The 23,888-nt window shown below is 43.3% G+C and overlaps 1 protein-coding gene and 1 long non-coding RNA gene across 5 annotated transcripts in view; one reads left to right on the top strand and one right to left on the bottom strand.

The window, feature by feature from the left end:
- LOC127001790 (cytochrome P450 4C1-like) overlaps positions 1–23,888 on the top strand; it is a 54,644-nt gene that overhangs the window by 21,548 nt on the left and 9,208 nt on the right. For 2 of the 4 annotated variants that reach the window (XM_050866961.1, XM_050866960.1), the window contains exons 2-7: positions 18,313–18,472; positions 18,701–18,782; positions 18,976–19,079; positions 23,004–23,094; positions 23,276–23,461; positions 23,616–23,685. In XM_050866961.1, coding sequence (XP_050722918.1) covers positions 18,347–18,472; positions 18,701–18,782; positions 18,976–19,079; positions 23,004–23,094; positions 23,276–23,461; positions 23,616–23,685 — 659 coding nt within the window. In that variant the 5' untranslated portion in view covers positions 18,313–18,346. Of the gene's footprint in view, positions 1–16,907; positions 17,046–17,204; positions 17,395–18,312; positions 18,473–18,700; positions 18,783–18,975; positions 19,080–23,003; positions 23,095–23,275; positions 23,462–23,615; positions 23,686–23,888 lie in introns of those variants that run through there. The other 2 variants (XM_050866962.1, XM_050866959.1) reach the window with 2 other exon arrangements.
- On the bottom strand, positions 8,387–10,266 carry LOC127001793 (uncharacterized). The gene is made up of 2 exons (XR_007755450.1): positions 10,069–10,266; positions 8,387–9,835 (listed from the first exon to the last, which is right to left on the bottom strand). It is a non-coding gene; the product is annotated as an uncharacterized LOC127001793 (long non-coding RNA).

The following is a 23,888-nucleotide window of genomic DNA, read 5'->3' as shown; positions in this document are numbered from 1 at the left end:
CCGAGTGCCGAGTAGAATGATGATTACTTGGTACCAACCAATGCCGAGTGGTCAGTCTCGGTACTGGTACCGAGCAATCTGGTACCGGTACCGTACCGTATAGCTGGTACCGTTAGTACCGGTACTGGTACCGGTACCTGCCCACCCCTATCCGACATTGGACCGACAGTGGGTGCCTGACCACCAATCTGGGAGGGTGTACCGCTCCGTCCTCGCCAGCTCCTGTACCTAATAAACTTAAGAATAGGAGCAGGGCCTATTCTTTACAACCCACCAGTACATATGGTGGCAGCTACACCACCACCAGTACAATTATTTTTGTCATTATTGTTATCATTATTGTTATTGTTATTATTATTATTATTATTATTATTATTATTATTATTATTATTATTATTATTATTATTATTATTATTATTATTGTTATTATCATCATCATCATCATCATTGTTATCATTATTGTTATCCTTCTTCTTCTTCTTCTTCTTCTTCTTCTTCTTCTTCTTATCATTAGTATTAATTTTCTTCTTCTTCTTCTTCTTCTTCTTCTTCTTCTTACTGTTATTATTATTATTATTATTATTATTATTATTATTATTATTATTATTATTATTATTATTATTATTATTATTATTATTATTATTATTATTATTATTATTATTATTATTATTATTATTATTATTATTATTATTATTATTATTATTATTATTATTATTATTATTATTATTATTATTATTATTATTATTATTATTATTATTATTATTATTATTATTATTATTATTATTATTATTATTATTATTATTATTATTATTATTATTATTATTATTATTATAATAATAATAATTAGAGTAATAATATTATTATTATTATTATCATCATTATTATTATTATTATTATTATTATTATTATTATTATTATTATTATTATTATTATTATTATTATTATTATTATTATTATTAATAATAATAATAGTAGTTGTAGTATAGTCTATTCACAACCGGTTGAACCCAGAAGCCCCTCCCTATAGACGAAGTAGGAAGAACTGTTGCTGGTGATTGGTTGATGGTGACTGGCAGCTAAGCCGACTTGGGTTGGGCAAAACCTGTTGGAGAGCGGGCACTCAACAGGACTTCCTTGATTTACTAACGTTTCTTCATATTCTGTGTAATACGTGAAATACATCACCTAACGAGAATCGTTAATACATTTGCTGTCACTTAACATATAAAAAGTAATTGGTATCCGTAATCATAAAGCAGATATTGGGTGAAGGAATGGACATTTCAAAACATCCTGAGTGAAAGCCGGAGCAGAATAGGTCACCATCATGCACCCACCCTCACCAATGGAACTCTAATCCTCCTCCCCATCCTGCCCCTCTTTCTGTGTCAGGACCATTGAGGTAGGAATAGGTAGAGTCGGCTGGACAAGACTGAGGTGAAGCAGGAGAACTGTCAAACGGCCATATTGGTCCAGTCAACAGGTCACGGCAACACCTACATACTGCTGTGCCCATGATGTTATTAAGCCCTTAGTACCTCCATGGGTGTACTTATAAAGGTATTAAGGGTGTGCTCACCTGGAATTCCCCATGAGTGTGCCCATTTATGTTTTGAAAAGCAGCGAGTTGAAAGGAGCCTCAAAATTATCCATCTATGCATGTCCGGCCCTTGTTATTCAAGTATTATGCATATTACAAGACAACGCTGTCTTTTCCACCTTAGAAAGCCATATGTCTGCCAGTGACCCTCTGCACAACCACATTGTGCTACTCATCAAAGCAGTCGCAGAAGCATATTTACAATAGGATCACCCTCATCTTGTACCGACACCCAGGCTCTCACCACCCGACAACTCCGATCCTCTAACTCTCTTTCCACTCCCCTTGACCAGCCACGCAGCTCAGCCGCTCCCTCAGAACCCCCAGCCTTCCGCAGCCCCCCTCCGGTATTCAGCAAGGTGGAGGAGGAAGTCGCTGCCTTACGGACGAAAGTTCAGCAACTGAAAACGTCCCAAGCCACCCTACAAAAAGAGAATCAGAACCTCCGCCTGATGGTTACGTCTCTGCAGAACGTGGAGAAAGAGCTGTCGGGAATTGATATAATGAATTCTAACCACCATCAATGGCTCACCCCCACAGCAAATTTCGGCGCCCCCCGCTGAGCCCGTAGCCATGGACATCGACACCCACAACACCCAGGCGCCATCCGCCCCGGAAATCACAGCCCCGCCCCAGCGCCACAGCCCACTCCCGGACTCCCATCGCCGCGCATCGCAGACGGGAGGGGAGGGTCAGGTCACACCAGCCACCACTCTAATGGGTTCAATGACACAAGGCCTGCCCAGCTCGCCTCCAGCCGCTCAGCCCCCCCAAGGAGACGCAGGAGTACCTACCACGGGTGCGCACACTATCTCCGTGACTGTCTGCGCGTACATGACCTCAGGGTCCAGTGTCCAGCAGTGCCCACACCAACACTAACGGACCTTGGTAACCACTTCCTTGACATACTTTCTCGAACACTCAACGAATATCCCTCTTTCTGTGCCGCTGGCGCAGGGACTCTGCAAATATTTACGTGTCATAATTAGGTTGTACTGTCTAGCATTGTAATGTATCGTGCCAAGACTGGGCCATTAAGGGCCGTGAAGTCTTTTTCACAAATATGTTTGTCTTTGTGAATAAAAAGTCTCTCTCCCTTTCTCTTTCTCTCTCTCTCTCTCTTGCAAAAGTCAATTTAAATATATCTGTCACTTACAGGCCTCCGGGGCAATCACTTGATGGCGATCTTGAAATGTACAGCGTCTTAAGGCAGTCACTTAATAACAGCGACTCACTGATACTAGGAGACTTTAACCTCCCCCATATCGACTGGGCGACACTGTCGGGTACAGAAGGTGAGTCCCATAGAATGATCGAATTTCTAGAGGAAAATTATCTAAGCCAAATGGTTTCTGAACCAACTCGACAAAATAACATACTTGACCTTGTTATAGCGACCCAAGATAACCTAGTCAGTAATGTCACGGTAGGAGAACACCTCGGTTCCTACGATCATAAACTAGTGCGCGTTGACATTAGAGCTCAAACATCGGTGACTGAAAATAAAGTTAAGGTGCCCAATTTCAAAAGAGCCAACTTCGTAGAAATCCGACGAAAACTAATAGATATGCAACTATCAGATGACGGCAATGCAGAGGACGCCTGGCTAAACTTTAAAAATCACTTACTCACTCAGCAGGACACATTTGTCCCCTTGTGCGAGAAGCGAATTAACACTAATAAAGTCCACCTTGGTTTAATAGCGAAATTAAACACTCAGTCAAGGAGAGAAAATTGTCTTACAGGTTAAAGAAAGACCAAAGCACGCCCGAAAACATTAGACTTTACAATGATGCAAGGCGACGAGTAAAAGATTAGTGCATCAGGCAAAGCGTAGATATGAAGAAAATATTGCAGCCAACTGTAAAATAATCCGAAATCCTTCTTCAGTTACATAAACAACAGAAAGACGATCAGAAGTGGAATTGGACCTTTAACAAACAGCGACGGTGCACTAGTGACTGACAGCCAACACGTTGCAAACCTATTAAATAATTACTTTTCCTCGGTGTTTAATAATAACAGTCCTCCCACCACCACCACCAACACCAGTACTAATGTAAATCCCGAGCATGCATTGTCTAACTTTGAAATAAAACCCGATGAAGTCCTTAAAGCCCTCAAATCACTTAAAACAAATAAAAGTCCTGGACCTGATAAAGTATATCCAACTCTGCTGAAAGAAACAAAGAGCGAAATACTCTCCTCCCTCACAACCGTATTCAATATGTCCTTGCGACAAGGCATTGTCCCTTCAGATTGGAAAAAGGCTAACGTGACACCGATTTTTAAGAAAGGAGACAAAAAAGTACCAGGTAATTACAGGCCCATTAGTCTAACTTCGGTTGTAGGTAAGCTACTTGAGGGCATAATTAGAGACAAAATTGTGAGTTACCTTGAAAGCCACTCATTAATTGGGGACTCACAACATGGCTTCCGAAACAAAAGATCCTGCCTATCCAATCTATTAACCTTTTATAACGACCTCTTCACTGTTTATGACGTAACCAAATCACTGGACGTAGCCTATCTTGATTTCCAGAAAGCGTTTGATAAAGTCCCGCATCATAAATTACTTTACAAATTAAAGCAAATAGGTATTGACGGTCAGGTAAACCAATGGATCGCGAATTGGTTGAGCAACAGACAACAAAGAGTAGTGATTGACGGATTTAACTCAGAGTGGGCGCCGGTCACTAGTGGCGTCCCTCAGGGCTCGGTTCTTGGCCCAGTGCTCTTCATTATTTACATCAACGACGTGGATGTTGGACTCAATAACCGCATTAGTAAATTTGCAGACGACACAAAGATTGGTAACTCGGTTCTCACTGACGAAGACAGGCAAAGCCTCCAAGAGGATTTGCACAAAATTTCAGCTTGGTCGGATAGATGGGAGATGCCCTTTAACGTAGACAAGTGCCAGGTCCTTCAAGTTGGAACGAGGAATAAGAAGTTTGATTACGAAATGCGCGGCGTTAAACTCAAAAGCGTTCAGTGCGTCAAGGACTTGGGGGTCAAAATCGCGTCAAACCTCAAATTCTCACAGCAATGCATCGATGCAGCAAATAAAGCGAACAGAATGTGGGCTTCATTAAAAGAAACTTTTTATTTAAGAATAAAGATGTAATACTCCCGCTCTACAACAGTTTAGTCAGACCCCATTTGGAATATGCGGTACAGTTTTGGTCTCCCCACCATGCAAAGGATATTGCTAAATTAGAAGGTGTTCAGCGTCGGGCAACGAAAATTATCCCTTCCTTGCGCAACAAATCCTACGAAGAAAGGCTTTCTACCCTTAACATGTTCTCTCTTGAGAAACGTCGCCTCCGAGGAAAACTGATCGAATGTTTTAAAATACTTAATGGTTTCACGAATGTAGACAGATCAACATTGTTTATGATCGATGACACTGCGCACGAGGAACAATGGCGTAAAACTCAGATGTAGACAAGTAAATTCAGACTGCACCAAATTTTTCTTCACCAACGTTGTAGTGCGAGAATGGAATAAGCTCCCATCATCAGTGGTCCAGTGTAACACGATTGACTCCTTCAAAAATAAGCTCGACCGTCACTTCCTTCAACTTAATATCAACTAGAGTAGAAATGCAACGTTTTGGAGTCTTCTGATTAATGTAAAATCACTTAGGTTTAAGGACAGACCACCAAGTCTGGACCATGGGGTCTGTGTGGTCTGATTTTCGATGTAAATCTATGTAAATCTCTCTCTCTCTCTCTCTCTCTCTCTCTCTCTCTCTCTCTCTCTCTCTCTCTCTCCTCACTAGATCCAGCTGCACCTCGTCCTCTGCTTCGTAGTGGTGGTCACACACTGGTCAGCACTGTCAGCTCAAACATTCAGAATTTCAGAGGCTCAACATCATCATCGTGGCGGAGGATGTGGATCGCGGCCCCCCTCCCTGGCAGACTCCCGTGCCAGCAGTCACCTACACTCTGACTTCCACGTCTGACCTACCTCAGCTCCAGCGACAACGAGCCCTGGAAACCATCACCAGATTGTCCTCGTCTCTTCGCGTGGCCCACCACCTCTACACCGACGGTTCCCTTCAAGAGGACGGCAGTGCTGGCTGTGCTGTGTTCTCCCCCAATCTGGAGCCTCCATTCGGGGGTTGGGCAGGGCGTCGTCTCCCGAATTCGTCTAGTTCTACGTACTGTGAGCTCCATGGACTCTTGGATGCTGTCACTTTGTTATCGCGGAGCAAACTCAACGGCCTCATCATCTGTGACTCAAAATCTGCTCTCCGTGCCCTCTCCTCCCCCAGGCCTACATACCAGCAACTGGTCACACAAATTCTCCGCCGCCTTGCCACAGCCCTCGAGAGTTCACTGACGGTGCACTTTTTATGGATTCCGTCACACATCGGTCACTTGGCCAACGACGTTGCGGACCGTCTTGCAAGGGCTGCCTGTGACCTGGACCCGCCAGCTGCTGGTGCCGCTGCTACCTCCTTGCCGTGGTGCAAGAAAATGGTACGCCAAGCTGCCTGCTCCTCCACCCGTCACCGTAGCGATGCTGAGAGGGCCGCCAGTGCGTCTATCCAGCACTACGAACACTTCCTGCCTCGTCCACACATGTACCGTCGCTCCGGTCTCATGGTTCGCCGCCATAACGTAGTGTGTGCTCGTCTCCGGCTTGGGTACCGGCGAGTGTGGCAGCTGGCCGAGGCGGGGGACGCGCCTCACTTCTCCTGCAAGCTGTGTGACGCGCCCAATGCTAACACCCTTGAACACTATTGCTTGGAGTGTCCACGTGTTGCTGACTTAATACCACAAGGACTCTCACTTGTGGAGACATGTAAATATTTATCGTCTGGAAACAATCTAGATGTTATCCTCACTCGACATCCACATTTTGGGGGATGCTAAATTATTATTATTATTATTATTATTATTATTATTATTATTATTATTATTATTATTATTATTTTTTTTTTTTTTCCCCTACTGTTGACTCAGTATCACAGCGTGCCCTGTGAGGCACGAGTCGCCTGTATCGAAGTTAGCATCTTGGCGCCGGATGCTCAAAGGTGGTGGTAACTTATCCCCGGAGACGGTTGTAAGTCACGGGTCGCGTCGCAAGTTTGCTCCGCGCTAGGATCCTCCTCCGCAGCGATGCACAGCGCGGTCGCCGCGGCGTGCTAAGGGTCAGCCCTATGGTTCACGAGTGAGGCGGTAGAGGGCGGGCAGCTCACCAGCTGAAGTGGATGCAACCAATGGAAATCAGTGAAACAAAAAAGACAGCCAATCAGGATCAAGGAAGGTGATTGCAAAAAAACGGCGCCAGAGACGAAAACTACCGCGAGTCAGTATTTCCTCAAGTCCGTACAGCCAAGCTAAGATGGGGAAGACTAGTGAGTATTGGCCGGAGAGGAGGTTGCCGTGCAGGAAATAACGACGGTCAAGATTTTAGAAGTGGGGCAGTTGTCAGGCGCGGCAAAGAGGTGTGGGTTAGAGGTGAACAACGTATGCTATGTGTGTGGGTACGAGAGGAAGTTAGAGGCTCAGGAATGCATAATACGTGCATTGAGGAGTGAGATGAGGGAGCTAAGGAAGAGGTTTGACAGTGCTCAGGAGAGGCAAGTCCTGGGGGCCGGCCTGGCAAGGGCGATGGACAAGGGAGAGGCAGGTGTGAGCACGGGTGCCTGATGGGGGGAAGAAAGGTGTGACATTCATGTATGGGTGAAAGGGGGGGTGACGATATGATTGAGCACATGCTACTTGAGTGATGTATATAAGAGAGAAAAGGGGATTATGGTAACAGTTGTGACCGAATGGAATAGGATGTTGGAGAGGGATGTAAAAAGGTTAAATACATGCAATATTATTTCAGCTGAGGTAATTTTCAAAGCAGGCAATTGTTGTCATTCAGTAGATCATGTCATCCTTCATCATCAGAAATCATTTTCAAGACTCAATTCTGACCTGTCACATTGCGTAATCTTAATTGTCATTCTTAGTCAGTTGAAGTCATCTTGAAGCCAACAATTCTTGTTTCATAGTTCAATTCTTGTCATTCTTTCTCTTTTTGTTCCTCAGGTATATTTTGCAAATTGATATCATATTTATTTCCATTTATTTAATTTTGGGAGCAGGCATTAAGGCCAGGTTACCTTATATTTAGTTCAATTAGGTCAGATCAGGTTAGGTTGGATTTAATTTGATTAGGGTAGTTAGTTTTAATTGTGTTCAATGAATGTGTAATATGCTTCAGTTATATAATGTGTACTCGCCACTGCCAATGGAGCTTGGGAATAATAACACATGACTTAGTCATTCACTTTTTTATTTTTATTAGATTAACCTGCAGCTTGGGTAGAGATTACAGCTTGATGTAGAACGTAACAGCTAATACAGCACAACAAATAAGTAATTACTGAGAAATCATATATACAGGAAGGTAGTTGGTGTGGAAGATAAATGGCTACTAACTCTGCTCTGTGCATAGGGAGTGTTAAGTGGTGCCACAAAGAGATGCTCAGGGCTGAGAAATGTAAATCAAGTAGTGGTGCATTATAGGTGCCCAGTTTGTGAAAGAGGGGACAGGAAACGGAGGAAATAGGTAATTGGAACTGTGTGGGAAAGCAGAAGGGAGGAAAGGACCTGCAGAAGCCACTGCCTCAACAGACATTTTGAAATGGTTTGACTATAGTAAGTCTGCTGGTCAACAGAAAAATATTCTTAATGTCGTGCCTGGCATGGGCACTCCTTAATAATGTTGGTTAATTATACCTCAAAGTAGAATTAATTGTTGATCACTTAAACCATAGAGTAAAATTAGTAGTTTATTTACCAAGTCTTATAAGGCACCGTTATCGCACACAGGGTTATCATCTGCCAAATAATATGGGCAGCGTGACTTTAAGAATATTACTTAAGGTAAATATATTTGTTTAAAGATTCTGATGATGAATTAAGGGTCAAGGGACAGGATTCAGCCACACAAGACTAAATTGTCGCTCATAACACTTAGAACTCAGTCTAATTATAAACTAACATGTAAACACAAGAAACAAGTAGCACCAACACACAAACAAAACCTATCAAGTGTTCCCACTAACATGTGGTAAAAAACCTGCTCATTCAGTCTAACACCACTCATCAACTTAATTAAGCCTTGACTACAACTACTGAGTGTTTGCACTCCACCGTGGTTACCCCTGATAATGACACACACACCATTTGTCCTTTTCCCTCTTTCCTCCTCCCGCACACAACCCCCAGGGCATGCTGGCTTGGGTCCCGACAGCAGTCAGCCAGCCTACCATCAGACAGACTTACTTCGACACCTCTGTATGGGGCGATACCTTGTATAAGAGTCCTTAAATATAATATTATAGCCTAGGTATATTGAACACTTCTATGTATGTAAGGCCGGTTATGCTATACGAACCAACAAGTTGGAGAGGATGACATGGAGCCAAGAGTGCAGAATGCTGAGATACATGGGGAATGTGAGATGGACAAGTAGGGTATCAAACTAGGTGATAAGAATGAGTGGTGTGGAGGTGGTGCCCCTCTTGATCAAAGACGCTGAAGTTAGGGTTGACTGAAGATCTGCTGGGCAGCATGTTGGTAACCCTCCGCCACTTGTCAATGGTTGAAAACTCTCAGCGTCTTGCGGTGGGAATCGAGTCCTCTGGATCACCACGTACACACGCTGACCACTCGGCCACCGGTGCACCATATGCAATCTGCAGGTGTAAGCTGATATTAATTACATATTAATAATATTCGCCATATAAATTATGATCAAGAATGCCGAACATGTGGCCATTATGATTTCTTGTTTTGTTCTTATGCCTCCGACTGTGAGTTCTGCACGTTCACATTTGAAAGTAATCTATTACTAACTGCAAGGTCTACATATATGCCTACTTATACTCAGGAAAAGAAGTTTATAATAATTTCCTGCCTGACAACTTGACCAGGAATCAGTCTGTTGTTTCTCACAGGCTGAACTGGTACTTCTTCTGCAGCGATCCACTCAGTAGTTGTGCAGGAGCATACAAGAAGTCGCAATCTTCATAGTCTTCTTGGGGTCATACTGCAAACTTCCTCCTGACTTATGTAGGCACCTGCACCTTGACTTGAGGATCCCAAAGGTCCGTTCGACAACGCATCTTGTCCTGTGATGACTTGTTGTAGCGCTCCTCCCCAGGTGTTGTTGGCCGTGCAACTGGGGTCATCAGGAATGGCTCCAGAGGATACGCAGTGTCTCCTGTGAAGTTGAAAATTCATTAATGCATTATTTATCATTATGAAATGCATGAAAACTATCTTAAAAATTCTATTAATATCTATTGCTGTGGTTGACATCTTTATCTCATGACTGGCCTTTTCACAAAGTACCCGAGTTACTTTATCAATGGCCCTTGATTGGTCATTTCCAACACCGTTTCCAATAACACCTTGAAAGCTGCCACTCGCAAAAAACCTTAGTGTAGCCAGAACCTGGGTGTGTGTTGGGAGTGCATGTGCCCTCCTGGTTCTCCTTTCCAGGTGGGGGCGAAACTCATCACAGAGCCTGATGATTTCCTGACGGGGAAATCTATACACCTGCAACAGGTGTTCATCACTGACATGTAGTGGGTCGAGTGGGTCCCGATATCTCCTTTCCCTGCACAGTCTGCGATTGAAAATGTATGCCGCAACAATTTTTAAGCTCCATCTGTGAAACACAGAAATAATTACATTACTAGAGAGGACTAGAACATACGGTAATTATTTAAGACACATAATTGTAACCTAATTAAATGGCCCTTAAAAGGTAAAGAAATATCAATGTTATGGTAAGCTAATTAAATGGCCCTTAAAAGGAAAAGAAATATCAATGATGCTGTTATCTAAAAATAAATTGAGGACGTAAAGCAAATAACAATAATAATAAAGAAAGAAACATGTTTAAAAAATATGAGTACAGCTCCCCGAGCCAAAGCCTTCTTGGCTACACCTAAATCTCCACAACTAATGCACAAACCATGCATGAGTGACATTTATGTGACCCCTGCCACGTTGAAATAAAGCTATACACATGTATGGAGGCTATTACAGCTTCATGGGATAAGAAATACTAATCCAAGCCACCTGAGCCAAAGCCTTATTGGCTACACCTAAATCTCCACAATTAATGCACAAACCATGCATGAGCGACCTTTATGTGACCCCTGACACGTTGAAATAAGGCTATACACATGTATGAAGGCTATTACAGGTGCATGGGATAAGAAATATTAATCCAAGCCACCCGAGCCAAAGCCTTATTGGCTACACCTAAATCTCCACAACTAATGCACACATCATGCGTGAAAGACGTTCCTGTGAACCTTGCCACGTTGAAATAAAGCTATACACATGTATGGAGGCTATAAGAGCTTCATGAGATTAAAAAATATTGATGTATGCCAACCAAGCCACCGCCTAAATCGGCTACACTTAAATCTCCACAACTAACCCACACATCATGCGTAAAAGGCGTTCCTGTGACTCTTGCCACCTTAATGTAAAGCTATACCTAAGTAGGAGTGTGTATAGAGGTGGAGATGTGGATGAGGCGGAAACACTCCTTTAATGGCGACGGGTTAGGACGGAAACTGGTCGGATCTAGCCCCGCTCCCGAGCAGTCAGGCTGAGGGGCGACCTGACGTCACAAGATGGCGTCTAGGACGTTTTTTGAACATCGCACGGGGCAGCACTTGCAACCACAATGGCGGATTTAGGACCAAATGTTGAGATACGACCGTTTGAGCATCCGCCGCCAGCTGAACATGTACTAGGCTTGGCACCCTTGCGTGTAATAAATTAATCAAAATCAAACCAAAAATCTCTCTCTCTCTCTCTCTCTCTCTCTCTCTCTCTCTCTCTCTCTCTCTCTCTCTCTCTCTCTCTCTCTCTCTCTCTCTCAGCATACCTGTGTTCGTGTATTACTGTCCTACCAAAGCATGAGGCAAAAGTTTCGACACATATATGTATGTCTGGATGAATCAGTGGGCTTAATTTTTCAGTCACTTTTGCTTACTTTGCCTCCCTTGAATGCGAAGTATAATCAAGACATCAACGAAAGAATTGCATAAGTGATAAAACAGGAGGCATCTCGCGTATAGCTAGTGAGTGGATTACTGGTGATCCATGTGTGAGTGGTGGTAAGTCTCATCCTACTGTGAATCTTGTGCTGGAGGAGCGTTCGCTTCACGTTCACGCATCAGGTGTTTGTTATGGGTAAAGCCTGTTATTGCCATTAATAATATGACCGCTTCATGACAGGCTTGGTAAACCAGTGGCGGATCCAGGGGGGGGGGGGGGGCGGACGCCCCCCTTAGGACCTACATTGCGCCCTTTCAAAGATTCACTGAGATCTGGGGGGTATCATTCCTACTCATTATAATGATAATAATAATAACAATACTACTACTACTACTAATACTATTACTATTATTTTGTATTTGAAAAAAGAGGGGCGCCTAGCGGCGCCGGATGGATTTGGTGGATTCAAATCCAGTATATATAGGGGAAGGTGGGGTAAGACGGACCCCTTAAGAAAGAAATGGGTCTATAAGCCACATTTTGATATTTTTTTAATGTTTTAGGGGTTGTGGTGGTACTTTAGGGTCTTATGATTCCAATACACAACCTAGGCACGGTTATTTGATGGAAAAATTTAAACTATGATTAAAATAAAAAAGTAACTTTTATTGTTTCCGAAAAAAATGACGGGTAAGACGGACTGGGGTCCGTCTTACCCCATCATTCGTAATTTCTAAGGTTCATAATAGTCCTTGACAAAAAAAAAAAAAAAAAGAAAAAAAAAATCTTCCTGGAATAAATGACAAAGAAAACCCTTCTTTCAGCATCCTTTACCATCATACATTTGCTTCTGTGCCCATTTTACATCTACAGGGATACTTTATAGTGCTATATTATGCCAAATTGCCTGATCATTCCTTGCATAGATCACAAATAAAACACTCAATATCATCCTCATCATCCAGTATCCCTGCACATTGCTCGTGTGCCCATCGTTTACAATTGTCACAGCAAACCCACCCTTCACCTCTCTTAGAATTTCCAAACTTGTCACTGCAGTACAGGCAGACAGTTCCATCTCCCTCTTCACTCTCGCTACTGCTTTCATGAAGCCAGGATGGTCCAGCTTTTGCTTGTTGAGTTTTTGGTTTTATTTTCCTTTTTTCACGTTGTAGTTGCTTTGATATGATTGCTGTTTTATTTTGGCTCTATTTTTGCTTCTTTGCTAGACTGACCTCTTTTTCTTTTTTCTTCTGAACTTCTGTCTGGAGCTCATTCTTATATGGGGATCCTGTCATGTTGAGGGGTCCCCCTTGCTAAGTGTTTGTAAAATATTTAGAGTATGGGGTGAGATGGACCCCTCGGGGTCCATCTCACCCCATACGTAAATATTCGCATTATGCATTTTTTAATAAAACATCTATGTTTGATATATCATTTTATGGCACATACCTATAATGCACAAACGATTGGCTATATGCAGCATGATTACTAAATCATTACAACCAGTATATCAATGCAAAAAAATAATTATCTTACCTTCTCCAAATAGCATCAGCACTGTCCAAAAACACAAACCTCCACATCGAGCGCAAATGCGGTACTGAACCTGGCTTCCGGTTGCACCCGCCAGGGTTGCCAGGTTGGCGTTTTTTGCGCCAAATTCTGCCTTTTTGGCATATTTTTATTGTGTTTGGCAGGAAAATTTATTGTTTGGCATTTTTCAGAATTTGGCATATTTTTTGGCGTTTTTTTCCCCCTTGATATGAAACTGTTACTTTGAAGCAAAGACCATTCTTTTACTAGCATAAAGTTGCAAGTCAGTTTTTTCTATGGTGACTCCTAAAATATACACCGTACTCTTTGCACGGTGGAAGTAAGAGAACGGGCCCAATTTGAAAACCTTAAAACAATAACAGTCTCAGCTGACGCTGCGTTCAGGTAAGTTATCTATACGTACTGCTGAAGGAATTACGGTTCTATTGATGTATATGTTGGCCATGTAGAGTGATGGAGGTTTGTTTAACGCCTTTGTAATATGAATGAATACATTCTAATGGCCAATACTTTTTTTTAGGTATATTTCCCGATCTGAATCTTCCTATGATTTGATGCTGAGTGACTGACGAGCTATCTCAAGCTTTAACTTCCCAAGGTGCGGATGAGATCAGGCTACTACCTTTTTTGCACGACTAATAGTGAAGCAGGTACAACATTATGTCTACTAAATGGAAGACTTCATATGACACGTCCAGGAGATTTAAAGATGAGTGGGAAAGACAGTTCATGTGGGTAAAAGAGTCTAGTGATGGATCTGGAGAGGCTTATTGCAAGGTTTGTCATTGTAATTTAGTACCAAGACTTTCTTCCTCCAAAATCATGAAAATCGGAAAACACCAAAAGAAACAGAGTGCAGTATCTTTTACGAGTACTTCTTTCTTTAAAGCCAGTTCAAGTGTTTCTGATGAAGTAAAACGCGCAGAGTTGGAGATAGCAACTGCCATGTGCTGTCACTGTTCTACTGTGTCGGTTGATCATATTGGTGAGATGATTAAACGAAGTGGAAAGGGAAGTACTCTTGGTAAAATAAGTATTCATCGCACAAAGTGTAGCAAATTACTGACTGAGGTTATTTCCCCTGGTTATGTGGATGAGTTGGCATCGGATGTTTTGGGGCAAAAGTTTGCTATTCTTGTTGATGAATCAACTGATGTTTCATCAGCAGTTACTTTGTATTGTTATCAGGTACTTCAGCAGATCAGAGAAAAGAAAAGTGACAGAATTTGTTGAAATAGTTCAGGTAAGTGAAGCTACAGGTGAGTCATTGTTCCAAGCAATTAAAAATTCAATTGAAAAGCTTGGATTGACACTGAAAGACTGTATAGGATATGCTAGTGATGGAGCATCAGTCATGACTGGCACTCACAATTCAGTGTGGAGCAGAATTCATAAGGAATCTCCTAATTGTATCCAGACGAAATGCATTTGTCATTCCTTGGCTTTGTGTGTTCAGGCAGCATTTAGTAAACTTCCCGCAAGCCTTGGATTTCTGTTGGCAGAGATTCCAAAATGGTTCTCTAAAAGTGCCATAAGAAGGGAAGCCTTTAGTACACTTTTCAAAATAATGGATCCTTGTGAGGAAAGGAAAGGAACACCATTGCCATTCCAACAAGCATCTGCCACTAGGTGGTTGGTAAGAGGTAAAGTAATGAACAACATTCTGTCCAACTGGGAGGAGCTGAAAGCTTATTTCATTTGTGCAGAAAAACAATCAACACATGACTGTAGATACAAAGCTAAAGTTCTTTATGATATGCTCAGTGATCATTGTAATTTTCTTTATCTGCACTGCCTCACACCAATAATTGCTGAGTTTGAAAAAGTGAATGCATATTTTCAAGCAACAAATGCAGATCCACAAAATTTAGATGAGGAGTTAAAATGTCATCATCAAAGCTTAGTTACAAGAATTAAAAACTACAAAGGGGAGACCTTGCCAATGGATCTAGTTGACTTTGGAGCTAGATTTGCTCTTGAGGCACAAAGTTTTTTAGAAAAATTTCCTCAATATGAAGAAAAAAATCAACAAGTGAAAGTAGATTGCCTTTCTTTCATCAATGAGGCAGTACTCCAGTTAGAAAAGCGACTTCCTCCCACTCGAGATACATTTAAGAAACTGTCAGCATTGAGCCCAGTTAATGTTCTTAGTCAGATACAGAGAGCAAAATTTAAAGATCTACCTTTCCCACATTTGATTGAAAACAACTTCATTAAACATGACGAACCATACAGCAAAATTTTGCATGTGAACTGGGGTGAGGAAGCTATGTTCAGTGGTACAATTCAGAAGACACTGCAGCCTTTTGGGTTGGTGTAGGTTCAAAAAGGTAGCAGGCTCCATCCCTTCACAGAAATCTCTGAGTATGCACTTTCATGCTTGGTTACTCCTGTCAGCAATGCTGTAGTTGAGCGGGTCTTCTCGCATGTGACTTATGTCAAGAATAAATTAAGGAACAGGATGGGAGTGAGAATGTTAGATGCAATTATCCGCATCCGGACTCATCTACATTTTAGAGGGAAATGTTGTAAAGATTTTGTACCTAATCAAAAGATGCTGCAACTCTTCTCCACCAAAAACATGTATGAAGGGACCAGTTCAGCAAACATTTGTGAATCCGATGATGCATTTGAATATATTTAGAGCCCCAGCAGAGTTGGTAATCTTGGTATCTAACCAAAGGATATATTTTCAAGGAAATATTTATATAAAAGATATATTTATTTTATAGGATATATTTATTCTGTAATCTGTGAATTACAGAGATTTTTCAGAAACTGAGGTTTTTTTTTTTTTTTTGTATTTCAAGGAAATGTTTATATAAAGGATATATTTATTTTAAAGGATATATTTATTTAACACATTACAAACATTTTTCAGAAACTGAGTCCAGTCTACAAGACTACAGTATAATATGTTTCAGCCGATGGTGGTTTATTAAGGTATCTGTGGAATTCAAGTGATGTTACATCACTTGAATTCCACAGATACCTTAATAGCTAATCTCACATGATACATCAGTGATGTATCATGTGAGATTAGCTATTGTATTAACTACAGTGGCTTATAACGTTCAGTTATATTTGAATAGGATTTTAGTTACTCATCATGTAACACATGTAAAGCCATGAAAATAGATAAAAGTTTGGCATATTTTTTGGCATATTAAAAATGAGTTTGGCATTTTTTGGCATATTTTTTTCCATAACTTGGCATCTTTTTAGCCAGAAAACCTGGCAACCCTGGCACCCGCGTGAGTTACAAATGATGTTGAGGACATCTAGCGGCATCAATTTTAATCATGCCCTTTTTAATTCATATTTGAGGTGGGGGTCCATCTCACCCCAGGGGTCCGTCTTACCCCACCTTCCCCTATATATATATATATATATATATATATATATATATATATATATATATATATATATATATATATATAGATATAAATATATATATTTAAAATATGGTATGGTATGGCGCCCATCTTGTATATCAGCCCCCCCCCTTCACCTGGAGCTGGATCCGCCACTGTGGTAAACGGTCAGCATTTTCCATTAATACCGTAAACCCAGCAGGCTACTCCTCTTTGACCATAATACTAAGCGAGAGCCGTGGTAACAAGGGATGTGTCGCAGTAGGTGTCACGTAAGCTGATGGAGTAACGAGTCATCATGACTGGTAGCGGAGCAACTCCAACGGCCTTGAAGTTAGACTTCAAGACCGTTACAGTTGCCGTGTGCTCCAAGGCTGGGGTTGTTTTTCTCTTGCTTGATGGCACTCCTCACAAGTGGTGTTAGTGTTCATGAAAATAACATACTCTGTCTTGAGGCTTCACACACGGTGTCTTGAGGTAGGTAAAGTAGACATAGTTCGCTTGTCTACGGGGATGTGTGACATGCGTGGGCCGAGCGAACTGAAGACAGAAGGGAAGGAAAGATTAAGAGGAAACAAACAAAACCGTAACGAAAGGGAGGCAAAGCGTGATAAGTGGATAGCCAGAGTTGGTGCCAGACAAGGGGCACTGTCACTGTTAGGCTTCCCTGCCCGACACCCTGCCGCCCGCCCGGCCCCGCCGTCCGTATGGCAACAGTTCAGTTGGCCTGCCCCACTTAGTCGTGTGTGTGCCGCCCTAACGCCGTGACGGCCCTCCGTGCACTCAGGATCTGGAGTTCCACCGCCCACCCTTCTACACCTAGACGGCAAGTTCCGTGCATGGCCATTCGCCGTGCCAGGCCGCAATCTGCATCACTCTTGCTGGCTCATTGCAGTGTTTATGTGCGGTAGAAGGTGCTTATTATCATGACGACTTATCATATTGCAATATACGAGTATTTTATATGACTTTTGTGGATCATTTATATAAAGGTAAAGTTGGGGGCATACGCCGTAGCAGCGCGTGGCCTCGGTGCTTATCTCCGTAACATTTGCCCTTGAGCCTGTGGTGGGAGGGAGCCCATTACCCCGGGACACAGGGTCAGTGTGACATCCGGGTTACCACAGTTTACCTTCCCAAGGTTTCCCCAGGTACCCATTTATCGACCAGCCCGAAAGGGAGGATGAACAGCTGGGTGAGCTGCACGCCGACTGCGCGGGCCGGAATTCAAACCCGGGCCCGTGGAGTAGAAGCCAGGCACGCTGACCACTAGACCACGGAGGCGTGTATATATATATATATATATATATATATATATATATATATATATATATATATATATATATATATATATATATATATATATATTGAAAATTGGCTATATGGAATTACAGATAAATGCTCGCGCTTGGCATTTCAAAGGTGTTGGTGTCACATTAGTCGCTAAAAAGTTTTGCAAGATACTTCGCATTTAGTGGCGTCATTATCCTCGCCGTGCTCAGCGTTCGCCTCTCCCTCCAAGGCCTCCACCAGCATAAATCAGGAAGCCGTGTGGCAACTCAGGACCAAAACGCTATTTTTAGGCTCCAAGACGTGATGGCTTTTTCGTTGTGTTCCCCGAGCTGACTTCACTTTCTCCATTATGTTACTAAAGGGGCGAGGGGCCAAGGAGGGTCCTCTTAACAGCAGTATGTAAGGAGAAACAGATGCACCCTTCTCATTCAGTTGTGATTTGTTTCCACAGCATTGGAAGGCGTAATTAAGTGACTGCCAGGAAAATGTCTTGGCTTCGGAGCAGGACTGAGTGGATGACTGACCACGGGGTGGCGACCACCCTCGCGTGCTTCGCCTTCACCCTCCTGGCGGGATTCCTCATCACTAAACTCATCAAGAGGCGCCAGAAGGTAAACGAATGTGCATGCAGCTCAGTTCTGCCCCTCATTTGATGTAGCGGAGGAGGAGGAGGAGGACGAAAGCTTTTCATCACCACAGTCTGTTACAGACTTCACTAACAGGTTATTCTGAAATATATTTGTGTTTGTCTACACTGGGAGATGTTAATTAATGTTGCTGATATTCAGATAGCCGATACTACTGTGTCTGACACAGTTGCGTGTGCATGGCACCCACAGGTGTGGCTGCTGGACCAGCTTCCAGGTCCCAAGGGCCTCCCTCTCCTGGGCTGTGTTCTGGAAGTCGCCTGTGACAATGTGGGTAAGTCCTTAGATACTGTAATAAACACAACCTTTCGTGGCCATTGTACCTGTTGAGATTACACCCATTATAACAACTGATGTGTGACAATGGATCTCCTGAAATCGTGTATGTGCTGCATTGACGGCGCATTCACGACCTTACTTCATAACCGAGCCACAGTTCATGCCCTTTCCCTGCCCCTGCCACACAGAACTCTTCCGCCGATTGAATTCCCACTGCGACATGGGCGGAGTGGTTCGCGTGTGGTACGGCCCTGAGGTCTTGGTGTTGCTGAGCAGTCCCAGAGCTGCCGAGGTGGGTGGGACCGTCGCGGCTCAGTTGGCTGCATTAATTACTTCAGCTCAGTCGCTAACACGCCGTCTGATGTTGCTTATTTGTGTCTTAGTATAAATCAGTGAATCACATAGGCTGGCAAGTATTGCTATAAATTATTATTAATGTATTATAATTATTATTATTATTATTATTATTATTATTATTATTATTATTATTATTATTATTATCATTATTATTATAGAAACAGGCACCGCAGACATCACACACACACACACACACACACACACACACACACACACACACACACACACACACACACACACACACACACGCGCCGCGCACACGCACATACACACACACACACACACACACACACACACACACACACACACACAGGCGCCGCAGACAACACACACACACACACACACACACACACACAGGCGCCGCAGACAACACACACACACACACACACACACACACACACAGGCGCCGCAGACAACACACACACACACACACACACACACACGCACAGGCGCCGCAGACAACACACACACACACACACACGCACAGGCGCCGCAGACAACACACACACACACACACACACACACACACACACACACACACATTGAGGCGTCATCATTGAGGCGTGTCTCACAGAAACCTTGGACATCGTAATTTATACTATCTTCATTAATACATTGCTCAATACAACTGTCAAGATGGAGTGGTAGACTACTAATATTAAATGCTAACATATTTATACATGGGGATTCAGGATTGGGTTTATGAGTATCATCGCTGAAGTAATAGTTAGAGTTGGGTTCACTTAACTTACAATAAACAGATAGGTTGTTGTCTGTGTCATCGTAGTATTTATATGGATTATATATAAGATTATTTATCACATTTAATGGAAAATTGTGTTCTATATCATCGGTGAGAACAGAGGCAAGGTCTGCATTACTTAGGTTTGCAAAAGGGAAATGATTCTGATCCATACTACTATGGAAAAATACAATGACGAGATTTGATTCGATCTACCAACAAGGGGTATACTTAGGCTTTGGGCGTGAGCTCCTCCTCGGTGGGGCGGGCTGCTTCTGATGGGGCACCGGGGATACAGTCTGCCGTACCATCGAAGACGAGGCACACGCACACACACAGGCGCCGCAGACAACACACACACACACACACACACACACACACACACACACACACACACACACAGGCGCCGCAGACAACACACACACACACACACACACACACACACACACACACACACACACACACACACACACACACACACACACACACACACACACACACACTAACCGCTTAATCCATATCCATGCAGTGATAATACCGTCACCTCTGATAACACCGCACAGTGATAGTAACATCGTCTGTATATTGAGATATTCCCAATTTGTAGATGAAAGGGAAAAAGAGAAAAAAAAAGCCTCTCTCCATTTCCAATTCTGGATCTTAAAAATAGTCAGTATAGTATTAAGTCTTAGAAATGGTAAGGATAAAAGTAAAATAAAAGTCACGCGCACAGTGGCATAGTTACCCATCAATTCTGGCCTGGCCAGATCCCCCCAGCACCCCCGCGCTCACCGCGCGCGCTGATTGGTCCTAATTTCTCCTTATGCCGAACTATAAGAGACTTCGGGAATATGTTACCCGGGTTTCCATACAGTCCTCAGAGGGCACCACCCAGGGCGACCCATTGGCCATGGCAATGTTTGCCCTGGGAATGATGAAGCTGCAGGACATCATCCGCCATGAAAACACCAACGTCAGTCAAACAGGTGGCGTATGTGGATGACCTCACCGGAGTAGGAAAATCTGCAGACCTCAGGAACTGGTGGGACCTCGTCAATGAACACGGCCCTACAATAGGGTACCGTCCTAACGCCACTAAGTCTGTGGTGATTGTAAAACCAGAGGCACACGATCGGGCCAAAACCGCATTCCAGGGCAGTAACGTGAAGCTGTCAATGACTGGTGAAAGACACCTCGGGGCAGTCATTGGAACCGCTGAATACAGAATCGAATATGTGAAAACAGCTGTAAGGTGCTGGGAGTCCGAATTGCAGAGGCAGAGTGAGATCGCTAAAACAGAACCGCAGGCAGCCAACGCAGCATTTACGTACGGTGTCAAGCAGAAATGGAACTACCTCATGAGGGCAGTTCCTGATGTTACTAAAACCTCTGGAAGATGTTATCAGAAACACCTTCATACCTGCGATTGCAAATGATAGATGTCCCAGCGACCAGGAGCGAAGGTTGCTGGAGTTGCCGCCAAGAATGGATGGGTTCGACATCACAAACCCGCAAAATCTGGCAGAGTCTGAATTCGAGATCTCACTCCGAATCACAGCCTCTTTGACCGGATACATTATCGACCAAAACGAAATGGGAGAAGACAACCCTCAAGAAATTATGTCACTAAGGAATGAAATCTCCAAGAACCGAGAAGGAAAACAGAGAGACACTCTAAGTGACCTAATGAGAGAACTCCGCGAAGACACAAGGAGGAGAACGGATATAGCACAGGAAGTGGGCGCTTCGAACTGGCTAACCACACTACCTATCAGGGCAAAAGGCTTCAACTTGAACAAAAAAAAAAATCACAGATGCCATTGCCCTGAGGTGTGGGTGGCCAGTGGATGGGCTCCCAAACATGTGTAACTGTGGCTCACCCTTCAATCAAAACCATGCCATGACATGCAAGACAGGAGGCTTTGTCTGCATGAAACATGACGACGTGAGAGACGTGACAGCTCAGATGCTGAAAGAAGTCTGTCACGACGTGACCGTGGAGCCCATGCTGCTTCCTCTGCAAGGCGAACGCCTCGCCAGACGCACCGCTAATGATTCGAACGATGCACGAGTGGATGTTAGCGCCAGAGGGTTTTGGACTCGTGGACAAAGGGCATATTTTGACATAAGGATCTTTGATCGCATGGCCCATTGCCATTGACCTGACCCTCGATGCAGCCCACAGAAGAAATGAATAAGAGAAAAATAGAGCGTTTAAAGAAAAATACAATGTGGACCAGGGGCTCCTTCACCCCGCTAGTATTCACGACGTCGGGAGGGATGGGACCAAGGGCGCAGAGCTTCTACGCAAGACTCGCCGAAACATTGGCGGATAAGAAACTGCAGCCAAGAAGCAGTGTGGTCGCCTGGATGAGATGCAGGCTGTCCTTCTCCCTCCTGAGATCAATCTTGGTCTGTCTGAGAGGAACCATGTCACCTGCACCCAAAACTACCCACATTGCCGACCTGGACTTTGAGGCGATGGTGGTTGATAGTTGTTTCAACCACAAGCTCTGTTAGCTTAAGAACAATATTTTTAATAATGTTTGAAATACTAAATAAAGACGGTTGTCGGCCACAGTCTTTGGCGAGCTTGGGCCAATGAATTGCTTTGTGAAAGACTATGAGGAAAGATACCTCTCACAACGCAACTCTAATGGATGGAGGCCGTAGTAAAAAATAAAATAGTTAGTAGTAGCAGTAGTAGTAGTAGTAGTAGTAGTAGTAGCTGTAGTAGTAATAGTAGTCGTAGTAGTAGTAGCTGCAGTAGTGGTAGTAGTAGTAGTACTAGCTGTACAGGTAGTAGTAGTAGGAGGAGGTGGAGGAGGAGTAGATGTAGTAGTAGTAGTTATAATTAGTAGCAGTAGTGATGTGGATTGTGGTGGATGTAATCGAAATTATAATTATTGTTTGTTGTTGTTGTTGCTCCTCTTGTTGTGATTTTCAATATAGAACAAAATACAATACAACATACAACAACACATAAGTAAACACAGTGCATTGGTAGCGTAATGAATATTAGAAGCGTAATTCATGCTGTGGGGGACACTAGCTTGTGGAGGTAAAAGTGTTCGTGACCCGCCTCCCAACGTGCCCTGCTCCGTACTCCTCTCCCAGGTCATGCTGACCAGCCAGAAGAACATCGACAAGAGCAACCTCTACCAATATCTCTATCCCTGGCTCGGCACGGGGCTGCTCACCTCCACTGGTTAGTCTTTCCACGCTAGTATTTACCTACAAACAGTGTGGCCCTAAAAAGTATATTCACCTTTTCGTTTCTTTGATGAATTGGTAGCATTTTGAGCATTATTGTTTCTGATGGATTCTTCCTTCAGAGTGAGCACACTGGATGTCTAGAATTATTACCCTTCCTTCCTCCCCTCCGCTAGGCAGCAAGTGGCACTCCCGCCGCAAGCTCCTCACTCCTGCCTTCCACTTTACTATCCTGAATGACTTCGTGGAGGTGTTCAGCAGGCAGAGCAGCAAGTTAGTGAGCAAGCTGAGGGGCAAGGCCAACGGGGAGCCCTTCGACATCTTCCCAATCATCAGTCTCTGCACTCTAGACATCATTTGTGGTGAGTTGCGTTTCTTTTTCTGTTTTTCATTTCTTTTTTTCTTTTCTGTCAGTCAGATATTGAGACTTGCTGTTTGCGCTCAATCGTCAGTTCGTTACTTTACTCAGTCAATGAGCAAATCAGCTTCCTGCTTCACTGTTCTTGTTCTTCCTAGAGGCTGCGATGGGACGAACAGTCAATTCTCAAGACGAAGAGGACTCGGAGTATGTCCGCGCCGTGAAGCGGTGAGTATATGTTATGCTCAGCTGTGTCTTGTCAGTTTGGTGATGATGCATGCTTACTGTTCAAACCCATGAATGTGTAAAGCAATGCATGTGTCAGCTGGTGTTGGCCCATGGGAAGGGTCCATTTTGTGAATTAACACCTCAGAACTCTTGGAGGCTGTGTCTTGAGATACATACCTGTACAGCGTTGATGACACCTGTGC

The sequence above is a fragment of the Eriocheir sinensis genome, chromosome 21 (genome assembly GCF_024679095.1).
Source record: "Eriocheir sinensis breed Jianghai 21 chromosome 21, ASM2467909v1, whole genome shotgun sequence".
Lineage (NCBI taxonomy): Eukaryota > Metazoa > Arthropoda > Malacostraca > Decapoda > Varunidae > Eriocheir > Eriocheir sinensis.
This window is presented reverse-complemented; position numbering and strand designations above follow the sequence as displayed.